At 41.8% G+C, this 12604-nt stretch overlaps 1 protein-coding gene across 3 annotated transcripts in view; it reads right to left on the reverse strand.

Annotated features, from left to right (window-relative positions):
- Nucleotides 1-11410, reverse strand: part of sgsm2 (small G protein signaling modulator 2) — a 47662-nt gene extending 36252 nt beyond the window's left edge. Inside the window, exons 1-2 of one of the 3 annotated variants that reach the window (XM_026923875.3) lie at nt 11057-11410; nt 3135-3210 (exon numbers count right to left, since the gene is read on the reverse strand). In XM_026923875.3, coding sequence (XP_026779676.3) covers nt 3135-3210; nt 11057-11116 — 136 coding nt within the window. In that variant the 5' untranslated portion in view covers nt 11117-11410. The remainder of the gene's footprint in view (nt 1-3134; nt 3211-11056) is intronic. The other 2 variants (XM_026923874.3, XM_026923876.3) reach the window with 2 other exon arrangements.
- Nucleotides 11411-12604: the final 1194 nt, after the last annotated feature.

The following is a 12604-nucleotide window of genomic DNA, read 5'->3' on the forward strand; positions in this document are numbered from 1 at the left end:
AACTGTAATGCTGGAAAATCAAGCCATTACATTCTCACACTCACATACACAAGGTGCACATTCAACGGGATTCACGAGTCTGAAACCACACCGATCATTATTGTTTTAAAATTAAAAAAGAATGTTTTCGAACTTGGAAAATTTTAAATGAAGAAAGGAAATGTTCAATATCTTGAATACTAAACTACTACTGCACCGTTTTTTAGCTTAGAATTTATATTTAATCAAATTTGTAATTGACTCATGTTAATTATTTTGTACAAAATTTTTATTTCTTTCATTAAAGCATGTGTTCTTACATGATTTGATGATTAGATTTGATCGAACCTGGGTTGCCAGGTTTTTCATAAACTCATGAAGTCCGTGCCACATGCCACATACAAGCTGTCATTAAAACAAAAGGGCGATATAGCATATACAAGGAAATTATGAAATTGATGTAAATATTTCTAAGATTCTACTTTTCACTTAAGTTAATGCTGATAATACAATTTGTAAAGAAAATTTTGAAAGAAAAGGAAAGAATGCAAAACAGAAGCATTTTCACTAGTGGTCTCAGATTGTAAATGTGAGGTCCTCAAACAAGCAGCTGCTGTGAAGGCACCAGGAGAGCGGCTATTACCAGGTTCCTGTTAAGTAGCTAATAGGTCGGTGTCATAGAGGTAGCAGTACGGTGTGTACTCTCTAGAGGGGAGCAAGTGCAAGTTCCAGAGACGCGATGGCACATCACCACCGCTAACCTCACACATCCAACGCAAGACCAGCACTCTAATGAAGGTTGGAAACAGGTGCCTTTTCACACACAAGCCATCTGGTCATTGTGCGAGTCTGTTTCTTGAGCTGCCAAACTCAAGCAGAAAAACAAATATCGGAAAAGTTGCCCATTTCTACCTAAACAGCAGACATACTTCTCAGTCAAGATCAGATTCAACTTTTACACAAACTCCCTCTTCTTCTTCCTTCCTGACTGGCAACATTATGTGCTTCAAGTTTGCCTTTCATCAGCTTTCCTCCAAAAGATCACAGCATTTCCAAATATACTCTGTTGGGGAAGTGTGGCTGTGTGGGTTGGGTCATCTGCGTGATTCCTCTGTGGAGGAGGCAGGCTGTGCGGGGGAATCCTTGTTGTGTGGCTGTGATGTATACTAAAAGAGAGCTGCTGTCTGTTTCAGCCGTGCTGACTGTAGCTGGCAGCACTCCCAGAGTTCTCTCCCCCCCCACCACTGCCTGAGAGCAAGCTCCTCACCCAGCACACCCTCGCTGTCACGACTCTCTCATGCATCCAAAAAACAAGGACCATCAAGCACACACAGCTTTCGACTGCGTATATGGCTCCATCTTCTGCCTCAGAAGGACATGATGTACAATACTGTGCAAAAGTCTTACCTTGCATTTTTATAATCTAAATTTTGTCTTACGTGCCTATTTTATGCCCACTACATCAATGTGTTAGTAGAAAAGATCATAGAGTGAGCTTTAATTCTTCCTAATGTAACTCAATGAATTTCAATTTCTATTCAATTACAAATATGTTGTTACTGCTCACGGAAATAATATTTCCATGAATAAAAGCTGAATAAAAGGAAATTCTTCACTCTAATCATTAGCTTTAGAGACAGAAAACTGAAAAATTCAGTTTGAAGAAAATATAAGAGCCAAAATATAAGAATTGTGTAGCTGGTTAATAGAGCGGCTACACTAAATAGCCGCTCTATTAACCAGCTAACACTTTGCTCACTCTAACGTCAAGCTCCGACTCTCTGTATTCCCGAGTTAATGAAGAGGAAGTCTAGCACCAGTGAAAAAAAAGTGCTGATACAAATCTTCTGAACAAAAAAACAAGTGCAATGAAGGCGTAGTGAAGCAAGTGGTGTGCAAGTATTGAAACAAAAGTGCATTAAAGAACTACACAGTCCTGACAGTTCATTTAGAACGATCTTAAAGAAAATGATTAAAGAGTTTGTTGATTTCTGCTTTGGCAGACTGAAGAATGTAGCATGCTCGATTATTACACACACTAATAGAGGATTTAGCATTAAAGAGCATACAGAGCATAAAGTGCGCCAACAACCACAGTACAAAAAAAAAAACATGAAAAATTATTCAATCAATTTCAAGTCAGTACTAATGATGTTGATGTCCGATTCAGCACTACATGCCTTTGCTATATTTCAGTTAACTAGTTAGCTTGGGGCTAGCCTACTTTATCAGACTATAAGTATGTAAGTATGTCTAGCCAACTGTCTCATTAGGAGGATAACTAAAAATTATGCGTTAGAGGCTGAACATTTCTGGTATTTGCGCTAATTCTAGGAGACAGTGTGACGGTATGAAACAGTGAATAAAGTAACAATATTTTTGCAAAGAGACAGTTTTGAGTCAGATCTCAAAGACGGCTATTTGAAGTGAACCATGTTCGTAACTGGACAGCTGAGAAATAACAAGGGATTTGTTTTTCAAAAATAGATTGGTGGCATGAAAGGCTTAACATTTCAGTAAACAATGAAAGTACAGTATATATGAGTAAAGCAGAAACATACTTATGCCAAAAAAAAACAGTGATGATGATGATGATGATAATGATAATACTAACTACTACTACTATTAATAATAATAATAATAATAATAATAATAATAAATATAGACAGCCGGAGATTGTCTTCTTCTGCTGCTGAGAGTAGTATAGTCTATTCACACTGTGGCAGTCATGCTACTTTTAATCTAATATCCTGGCACATTTTGTTCAGACTTGCTTAACAGGGGATCAGTGCTACATTCAGTAATGACTGATATATTGTAGTACTGCTTGCATCCACCTGCCTCTACGTCACTGAAGGAGAGAGGTGAGTCATACATTTTTGTTCCCAGTCATCAACAGCGGATGCTTCTGGCTCTTTTCCAAAGCTCCGGAACCACCAAGTCACTTAGAGTCAGCTGCCTTCTCACAGGAGATTGCAGTCCCTAATGATGCCTTTCAAACCCTTGCTCATAAACCTGTGCAAAGCTAATCCGGATGACATCAAAAGCCATCTTTCAGGATGAGTCACGTCGATATTAGCTTCCATGGATCTTTTCAACTGTGTTAATACCTATCTGAGAAGTACATGTAGGAGATATCTAAGATATCTACTCACTGCACAGAGCGATGACATGGCTGCTGTCTTCATGTACAAATTTCTTGGTGACTGCCTCCTCCATAATCTGCTTCACCTGCAAATAACATGAAAAGACATGTCATCATTATGGCAAATGTGGAGGTGATGTCCAGCTCAACGTCCACCTCACATTTGTGCCAAAAGAGATTAACAGCTGCTAATTAGCTCTGATAGTGTAACAGCATGTGATTATAATTAGACAGTGTTTAATTGATAAGTTCCCCTGGGAATGTAGGAAGCTGTGACAAACATAGATGGAACTTTCTGGTCTTTTTCTACTGTCAATAGATTGCCAGGCACACTAATTAATCGCAGTTTCTTCCTGGAAGTTTTAAGCTTTTAGAAGAGAACCAAAAGCAAGGGTAATTACAGCACTGTGATAGGGTGGGATGTGGGTGTCTGCCTGGACTGTGCAAGTGAGCGTGACTGGAGTGGGAGCTGTGGCTGGGGGCGAGAAGCAAGAAATACAGTATAACTTAGTCTCGATTCTAGCTGTAACCAGTTCAGCAGTTACATCAGATAAAAAGCAGCCTAATTTTGGAATAGCTTGTGGCAATGGTAGAATGTAAAAAAATGTAAAAAAAAAAAAAAAAAAAAATTATGATCTTTACTGTACTTTCATTTTTTTTTTAAATATAGACTTTCAGAGCACGTACAACCTACAGAATTGTTTTCTTTTTCACAGTTTTATTTTACTGAATGTCTGCATTTCACAATCATTTGATTGTGGTCTTTTGCCACACCCTCAAGTTATAGAATCAACTTTGCAGTAGTTAGATGGGAACAAGAAGGACCGGTCTGCAGGTTTTCCCCCTTAGAACACTGCAGGGTCAAATCAACTGATTTACACAATTGGGAGATATGGCCTTGGGCAGAAAATACAGGTTTGCGCCACCCCAGAGTCATCTGGCCACCAGTGCATGCAAGGCAAGCTTACTGCCAAATCATGCAGTTCTCGCACTGTTTCTGCTGATTGGCAGTTTTTAAGAGACACCATTTTCATTTTGGATTCGTGGATAGGCTTGTAAGGAAGAGCCTTAAGGGACTCAAGCAAGGAAGAAACGCCAGGCTCTTGGGGAATCGTGGTGACTAGAGGCACCTCACCCCTTTCAGAAAAGTCGTAATACGTTTATGAGCCCCCTGAGAGATGCCATCCATGGTGCTGTGATGTAGACAGGGACTTGCTCCTGTCTAGCATGTTGGGAATGGGGCAGTGTACCACATCCAGTCAACAAGGTGCACATCATTCCCAGAACAGCTACCAACTACAAGCCCTGTGTACTAGGGCTTTTGCATTCAGGAGTGTTTCCTGGATCACTAGGTCACAGTACTCAGTCTGCACTTCATTCTGAGGGTCCAAACTCACAGGTACATGTGACTTGGCTGGAGATGCCAAATCTCTCCATTCATTTGGTATAGCAGATCTGCTCAGAGAGGAAGCTGCCAAGGTATTCCAACCATTAGCAAAAATAGCAGTGGAAACTAAAGCCTTCGTGGCCATCTCAAGGCTATGAGTAAGAATCTCTGGCCAAGTTTATGAATTCTGCGTAATGTGGGCAGAATCAGCAGTAGATGCAGAAAGGTGTACAGTGGATGGTGAAGCCATTTGTGTGTTAGTGCATCCTAATCCCAGTGTGCTGTCTACCTTCAGTAGGGAGAACTGCAATCAGCAATGAATTGACTTGGTGAAAAGGACCACCTGTGCCCTGCCAAACCTTTCTCAGATCTAGGACATCACTTCTGGCACCACACTGCTTCCCAGATAGTACATTAAGGGATGTGTTTGGGGTGACTATCTCTCACCAATGGGCACCAGTGCTAAGCAGACCCCTTTCATTAGAAAAGCTTTACATCTCCAGCAAGCTATAGCCTGTGCTCCTCTTGCTAAAATGAGGACATATCTCTGTCTGTGATGTTTGGAGTCCAGCCATAGGCTGACATTCTACTTCTGAAAGTCTCTAAGTTCCAGCAAGCCCAAGGGAACTAATGCTGCAGCTGCTGTCAACAGTCCTAGCACCCTGAACAGTAATGAAGCACTGTGTGTTAGCAATCCACCTAATATAGTGAACAGTGCACAGTACAGCAAGGGAAACCTAATCAACCATGCTAGTGACACTTAGCCATAGGCTCGCCAGTGAGTCAGACAGCAAAAGGTTGGGAAATTTGGGGACATAACACTGGGAGAGAACCTGAGCCAGCAGTAAAAATGAGTGGAGAATGGAGGGAAATTCGACTTCAGTCCTAGTATTTGTGTTTCAAGCTTAGGCTAAGAGAGCACTGTATGGCGAGGGAGAGCAACTTGACCAGCAGCACTTATTGACAGGCAGTGGATGTGAACAATTGGAAAAGTGTTGGTGAGGGAGAACCCCACCCCAGAAGGAAAGGAGCAATTCATAGAGCTAATAATGCAGTGAGTGACAGCTAATAAGGCTATATTGGGAAGATCAACTCTAAGCAGAAGACATTATAGGATTCTATCACCAGCTTTGGAGGACAAAGCTCTGACTGTGCTTACAAGCTGTTAAGAAGATAGCTCCATAGGGTGTACATGATCTGACACTTAAACAAGGCAAGAAGAGGAAAGGGAAAGATGGCTGCGTGACAGCGGTATTTGTTCCAAATACTGCATCTTATGTCATTTTGTGACTTTGCTGAAGGTCTAAGGTGTGTGTGCACATGGGCGCAAGAAGGTATCCAGATAATTCTCACCACCCCTGGTGGTTAGCAAGGGTGAAATAGAACCACAGCTAGTAAAAGTAATACTGGAGAATGCTATAAATTTGTATTACTCCACTGATTGTGGGGAAACTCTTATCACAAGACGTTGTGCTATGTGTTTGCATTGCTGCTGGATCTCACTTGTTCAGTCATCATGTCAGCACTACTTGCTAGTTCATTTATTCAAATATTTTAAACAGGTATCTGGCACTTGAGTGGCTGACACACACCCGATTACATTATGCATTTCTGACTGCATGGTTCAGCAGGTTTAGATGGGGTCACAGACTGCATAAATATAAGTTTAATGCAAGTCAGAAGATTTGCTTTGAAGAGCCTCCTACTGAACTGGGTTGAACAGTATGGCATTAAATAATATCCTCCAGCCTGGCTGACAGCAGGAACAATGGCTTTAATGAAGTCATTTTTCATGGATTATTACAGCTGGAGGATAAAGGGGGCCTGTCAGTTGATGCGTACATGTTTTATGGACATATCGTAGCATCCCAGATGTTTCACTTGACTGCGGCCATGGTACAGCGTAAAACCTTGGTCCCTGACTGAATTTAAAAGGCTATAATAGACTTATGACAAGCAGAAAATTACTGTCACAAAAAAACTGGGATTTTGGGGATTAAGAGCATAAAAGAGAAGAGCAGTAACAAAAATGAAGAGTACACAATATAATGGAAATGCCAATTTAAAAAATAAAAAATCTCATATCTGGAAGTGAGTTAGTCTCCATTTTAAAAAATATATATTTTTATGCTACAAAAAGTATTTTGCATTCATTTTACATTAGTAGTTTATTGTGTAGTAAATAGTACAGCATTGAACATTAATGGTAATAGCCTGAGTATCACCATAGAATTCAGTTTTACACAGAACATATAGTACTATAAGTGAAATACATTATGAATCTGCATGCACTTTGCATAAAATCCAGAAGTAAACCAACAGACGAAATTAACATTTGGGTAATCTAGATGATCTTTTAATTTTTTTTTTTTTAACTTTCTGACAGACAGTGTGTATATTCTTAATGAAAAACTTTCATATTAGAATTGGGGAAATACAAAATAGGGTGGCACAGTGGGTATATTTGTCACCTCACAGCTCCAGGGTCCCTGGTTCAATCCTGAGCTTTGGTTACTGTCTGTGTGGGGTTTCACATGTTCTCCCCAGGTTCTCCAGTTTCATCCCACCTCCCAAAAACATGCAGGTGGATTGGCTACTCTAAATTGCCCCTCATAGTGTGTGTGTGTGTGAATGGTGCCCATCCAGGGTGCTTCCCCACCTCATGCCCAGTATCAATGCGACAGGCTCCTACCCAGATTAAAGCAGTTACTGAAGATGAATGAATGAATACAAGAATCTTCTGAATAACGGTCGCTGACCAGTACGGAGAGATCCCGTCAGCATCCTTTTTATGACGGCACAGCAAATTAGAATGAAAGTAAACTAAAGTTGTACTGACAGTCATCATACGGGGGAAAAATCAGTTTCAATAAAAAAGACACATGTACAAAGTCTACGTGTATGGAAGCAAAACTGAATTGAAATGGAATGATGGTCAATATCATTCTGAATGATGTTCAATAACGCTGCATGACCACAAAGTGCAGACGAGGCAGAGTAATGAATATAGAGTAATAGCAACTGTTTTGGTGTGGAGAAAGCCTCCTCACACAATCCCTGCAAGCTGCAGCTGTATAAATGGTGAATTGATGCAGTTAAACTTCTGAGGTCGTTGCTGATGCTTTCAGTTCCTAGGCAACAAGGAGGCCGCTAAGTGCAGCTGATAGTGACAGAGGTCTGAGGTGTAACACAAAGAGGGCTGGGAAAGGAGGATTGACTCCCAGCATTTAGAGATGCTCCTAATTCACCAAACATTTCCAGATTGAAAGTATGCTTTCTTTTTTTGATATACTGATCTCGTGTTTCACTGATGGAACAGACACAAATAGTGCCTAAATTATTAGATTTCATTCAGGGATACTGACTCAGTTACTCTGCTCTGACAAAGAAATCAATAATCGTTTGTGTAAGCGTAAGGACAAGCATTCAAACGGGTGTGTAGAACCGATGAGAATCATTTTAAAATGTTCAATTATCCCATGAGTATTATAAAGACTAGATCTCTGATACAAGTATAGCTTGACTCACTCAAAGAGCTGAAAGCCGTGCAAGACGGATGTACAAAATGTCTTTAAAACTTCATTAACAGGATGACGTTAAAAATTCATTTCCTCATTAACTCCGGCCACTGCACCACTCTCGAGGGTACAGATTGGAGAGAGAACATAAGTCTGTGTCTCATCGAAAAGAAGAAAAGGTGTAGTCTCTTAGGTTTATCTGGAAGTTTCATTCAAAAGAACAGATTTTCAGTGTTCATCCAAGCTGAGGAGACGGATGAGTGAGAATTTCGATTGTCATTTTGATTTATTACATCATCAAATAATCTATTTGCTTCTTCATGCCTACTCCTATAGATTTATGAATAAGGATTTGAGTTCAACTGCTGTTCTAGCAGTATAGTGCAGATTTATAAGCCAGTGAAGACAGTTTTCATTTTAGGTACTGCCATCCAGTCGCAAACCCACTGTACTGTAGATTCAATTATACATATACATCTATCTCTCTACCTATCTGCACACACGCAATTTAAATGAAGTGATTTAAATGAAGGCTTACACGCCGTTGCACAATATTAATGCATGTGATTGTGAGTGTGATTATACAAAATTCAGAGAAAAACCATATGCTAAAAACCTGCTGAATGCTCTATGAAGTTATTTTGCACTTCTTCAGACTCTGTTTTGCATTTGTCTTACTTATCAATATCTTCTACACTATGGTCACTAGACTATGGTCTACACTATGGGCGAAAGTTTGTGGACACATGACCATCACACTCATATGTGCTTTTTGAACATCCCATTCCAGATTCATTTTCGTCTTTGCTCTTATAATAACCTCCATTCTTCTGGGAAGGCTTGCCACTACATTTTGGAGTGTGGCTGTGGGGATTTGTGTTCATTCAGCCACAAGAGCATTAGTGAGGTCAGGCGCTGATGTTGGGTGAGGAGGCCTGGGGTCAGTTGGAGTTCCAGTTCATCCCAAAGCTGCTCAGTGGGGTTGAGGTCAGGGCTCTGTGCAGACCACTCGAGTTCTTCCAAACCAAACCATGACTCAATAGACCTCGCTTTGTGCACAGGGGCATTGTCATGCGGGAACATGTTCGGGCCTCTTAGTTCCAGTGATGGGAAATTGTAATGCTACAGTATACAACAGTATACATCCTGTACAACTGTGTGCTTCCAACTTTGGCAAAAGTTTGGGGAAAGCCCACATATCGGTTCAAATCATTGCCAAAGTTGGAAGCACAATTGGTCAGGTCTCCACATACTTTTGGCCATATAGTGTACAACAACGGTTACCATACCACATTTTACATTTTCAGAAAGTTATGCTCCAATCATGATCCCCATGCATCTCACTCACTTTCAGTAGTCGCTTTATTCTGGTCAGGGTTGTGGTGGACCGGAGCCTATCCCCGGGAACACCAGGTTTCAGGTCGGAATACACCCTGAATGGGCTGCCAGACTATTGCAGGGCACCATGCACACACATTCACACACTCATTCACACCTAGGTGTAATCTTAGCCAGTCCACCTACTGGCTTGTTTTTCAAGTCACAGGAGGAAACCAGAGAACCTGAATGAGACCCACACGGTAAGAACATGCATGGAAGCGCCACAAAAAACAGTAACCCCAGCTCAGGATCAAACTGGGGCTCTACTTTGCCACCCCACATGCACCTGCTCCAATTAATCAGAGAGTTTTTACTGTTTAAATGTAGTTTTTGAATGACATGGAGGAACGTTGGTAACTATCAGTGAAGCAGCTTCAATTTTCTACCTTATAAATGAATGCCTGTAATGATAACACTGCCTTTCCTAAATATCCATCCATCTGTTTTCTGCACCTCTTTTCCTACACAGGGCCACAGGGTCGCCTGGAGCCTATCCCAAAGGACTCGGGGCACAAAGCAGGGGACACCCTGGAAGGGGTGCCAACCCATCGCAGGGCACAATCACGCACACACTCATACACCTCCATTCACACACTAGAGACAATTTGGAAATGCCAATCAGCCTACAATGCATGTTTTCGGGCTGGGGGAGGAAATCGGAGTACCCGGAGGAAACCCCTGAAGCACGGGGAGAACACGCAAGCTCCGCGCACACAGGGCGGAGGCGGGATTCGAACCCCCAACCCCGGTGATGCGAGGCGACAGTGCTAACACACTGATTTGACATGTGTTGAATGAGGTGAGGTGATTGACAACCTCCAAAAAGGCAAACAGAAAGGGCACGAAACGGACAACACTCAGAACTGAGCATCAGATCAAACACATGACAGGTAGCTCTTATTTCTGATGTGCAATAGATCATCCGTATTAAATCCACAACTTAAGTCTGAAGCGCACTACACTCCATTGTTATTTCTGTACATCATTTATATACATGCATACAGTTACAAATCCACCACTGACTCACAAGATAGTGGAAATGCCAGATGGTGCTACATCTGAGAAAAAAGGTACCTCTCCCAGTTATTTAGTATAATTCTGGAGTTACAGTGCTTTCATGTGTGTACATAAGCTTCAAAAAAAAAAAAAAAAAAGAAAACCAGTAGGTTGTGTATTACAGTGGTGCAGGATACAAACCATTTGTGTACTCTATTCAACAGGTTCAGCATGCAGACTTCAGCAGGATAACAATAACAGCTGTGCTAGCAATCTAACAAGATCAGAATGAAATCAAAGAAAAAGTGCATATGGTATTAGGTAGTTTGCTTTAATTTGTCCTCTAAGGACGAGTAATCATCCGCCTGTAAACTGGAGGGGCGTGAACAGGAAACTGGAAGCGACATCATTCAGGAGCTTACAGTAGAATTGAAATCAGGTTGTTGCATTGCATGACAATAAACAATAAACATGACAGTAAACAATAATAAAACTTCCCACAACATGAAGGCACAGCACTCAGGAGCCTGTGCTCTATGCACTGGGGAGTAAACACAGTGGATGAGGACTAATCGTGAGCACTGGACGGATGCACTGGTCTTCCATATTTATCACTATCGAGCATCTCATTGAAAAAGAAACAGCACTCACCTCTCGTTTCACGTTCCATAGCAATTTCTCTTTAAATTCTTCCTCTGTCGCTGAACCCATCGCCCCGCACTGCTTGCCACCCAGCGCACAGCATAAACTGCTCTCTCCCCAGCGCAGATGACAGGCTTCGCCTTCCTCCTGTTTTTATCCCTCCTTCCTTCCTTTCTTTTCACATAAGCGCGTATTGTAGCTGTGGAGCGCTGACGCATCCAGGAGTCGCGTTAACGCACCGCGGAGCCATCTTCCGTACCGCCGCGGTGACGTCACGCCACCAACACGCCCCCCGGCCATCGCTGACCAATAGCATTAATCAGTTCACGGCTTCTGCTGCTCCTCCATGTATTTTTGGATCCCTGTCTTGTTTGAATACTAAAGTGGCCAGGATCCATTGAGCGCACTTTTTATAGCCTCTCACTCAGCTATATGACGTTAAAGCGACAGAGAGAAGATGTGATACGGGTGATACCTTTTCTCTCTGTCCTCCTGTATGGAGATCTGGGGGAATTTAATAATAAGATCCATTGCATCCAAGCTCTTATTCACCCAGTGGATAACAATCATTAGGAACTAAATGTTCCTTTGCATTAATTGCTCTCAGTTGCTTGATATAACCCAGATATACAGTATTTATAAAGCACAGTATATTGTGAATGCACACTCAGTGGCCACTTTAATAGGAACACATGTTCATTCATAGAAAAACATTGCCTTGGCTTTTTCCAGTCTACAGCAGTGGCAGTGAACCTGTACCTCAGGGTCCTGGTCTTGGCTGACAGGTCTGCTCTTTATTTGTCACATATACATTACAGCACAGTGAGATTCTTTTCTCTGCATATCGCAGCTTGTTAGGAAGCTGGAGGCAGACAGATCACAGGGTCAGCCATGATATGACACCCCTGGAGCAGAGAGGCTTAAGGGCCTTGCTCAAGGACCCAGCTGTAACAGCTTGGCAGCGCTGGGGCTTCAACCCTCAACCTTCTGATCAGTAAGCCAGAACCTTAGCTACTGAGTCTCCAGGGGTGGAACCGGATGTGTTCTACTGTGTAGCCCATCCACGTCAATGTTCATATTCACCTCAATGGTAAACGTTGGGCTCGGTTAAGATGTTGACTTTCTGATCATAAGGTCAAATCCCAGCACTAGCAAGGCCCTTAACCCTCAACTGCTCCGTTGTATAAAGGAGATAAATGTAAGTCTGGATAAGGGTGTCTGCCAAATGCTGTACATATTCATTGTGTTATGTGTTCTGTAATGCTTTTCAGTTCACCATGGTTGTAAGGAGTGGTTATTTGAGTTACCATAGCTTTCCTGTCAGCTTGAACTACTCTGCCATTCTCATCTGACCTCTCTCAACAACAAGGCGTTCTGTTTGCAGAACTGCCGCTTAATGTATGTAAACACTATAGACCAAAAACCTGAATTACTCAAACCAGCCCATCTGGGACCAACTACGCCATGGTCAAAGACACTGAGATCTCATGTTTTCCCCAATCTGATGTTTGATGTGAATTAACTGAAGCTCCATCTGTATCTGCAGAATTTAATGCC

Source organism: Pangasianodon hypophthalmus, chromosome 14 (assembly GCF_027358585.1).
Source record: "Pangasianodon hypophthalmus isolate fPanHyp1 chromosome 14, fPanHyp1.pri, whole genome shotgun sequence".
Lineage (NCBI taxonomy): Eukaryota > Metazoa > Chordata > Actinopteri > Siluriformes > Pangasiidae > Pangasianodon > Pangasianodon hypophthalmus.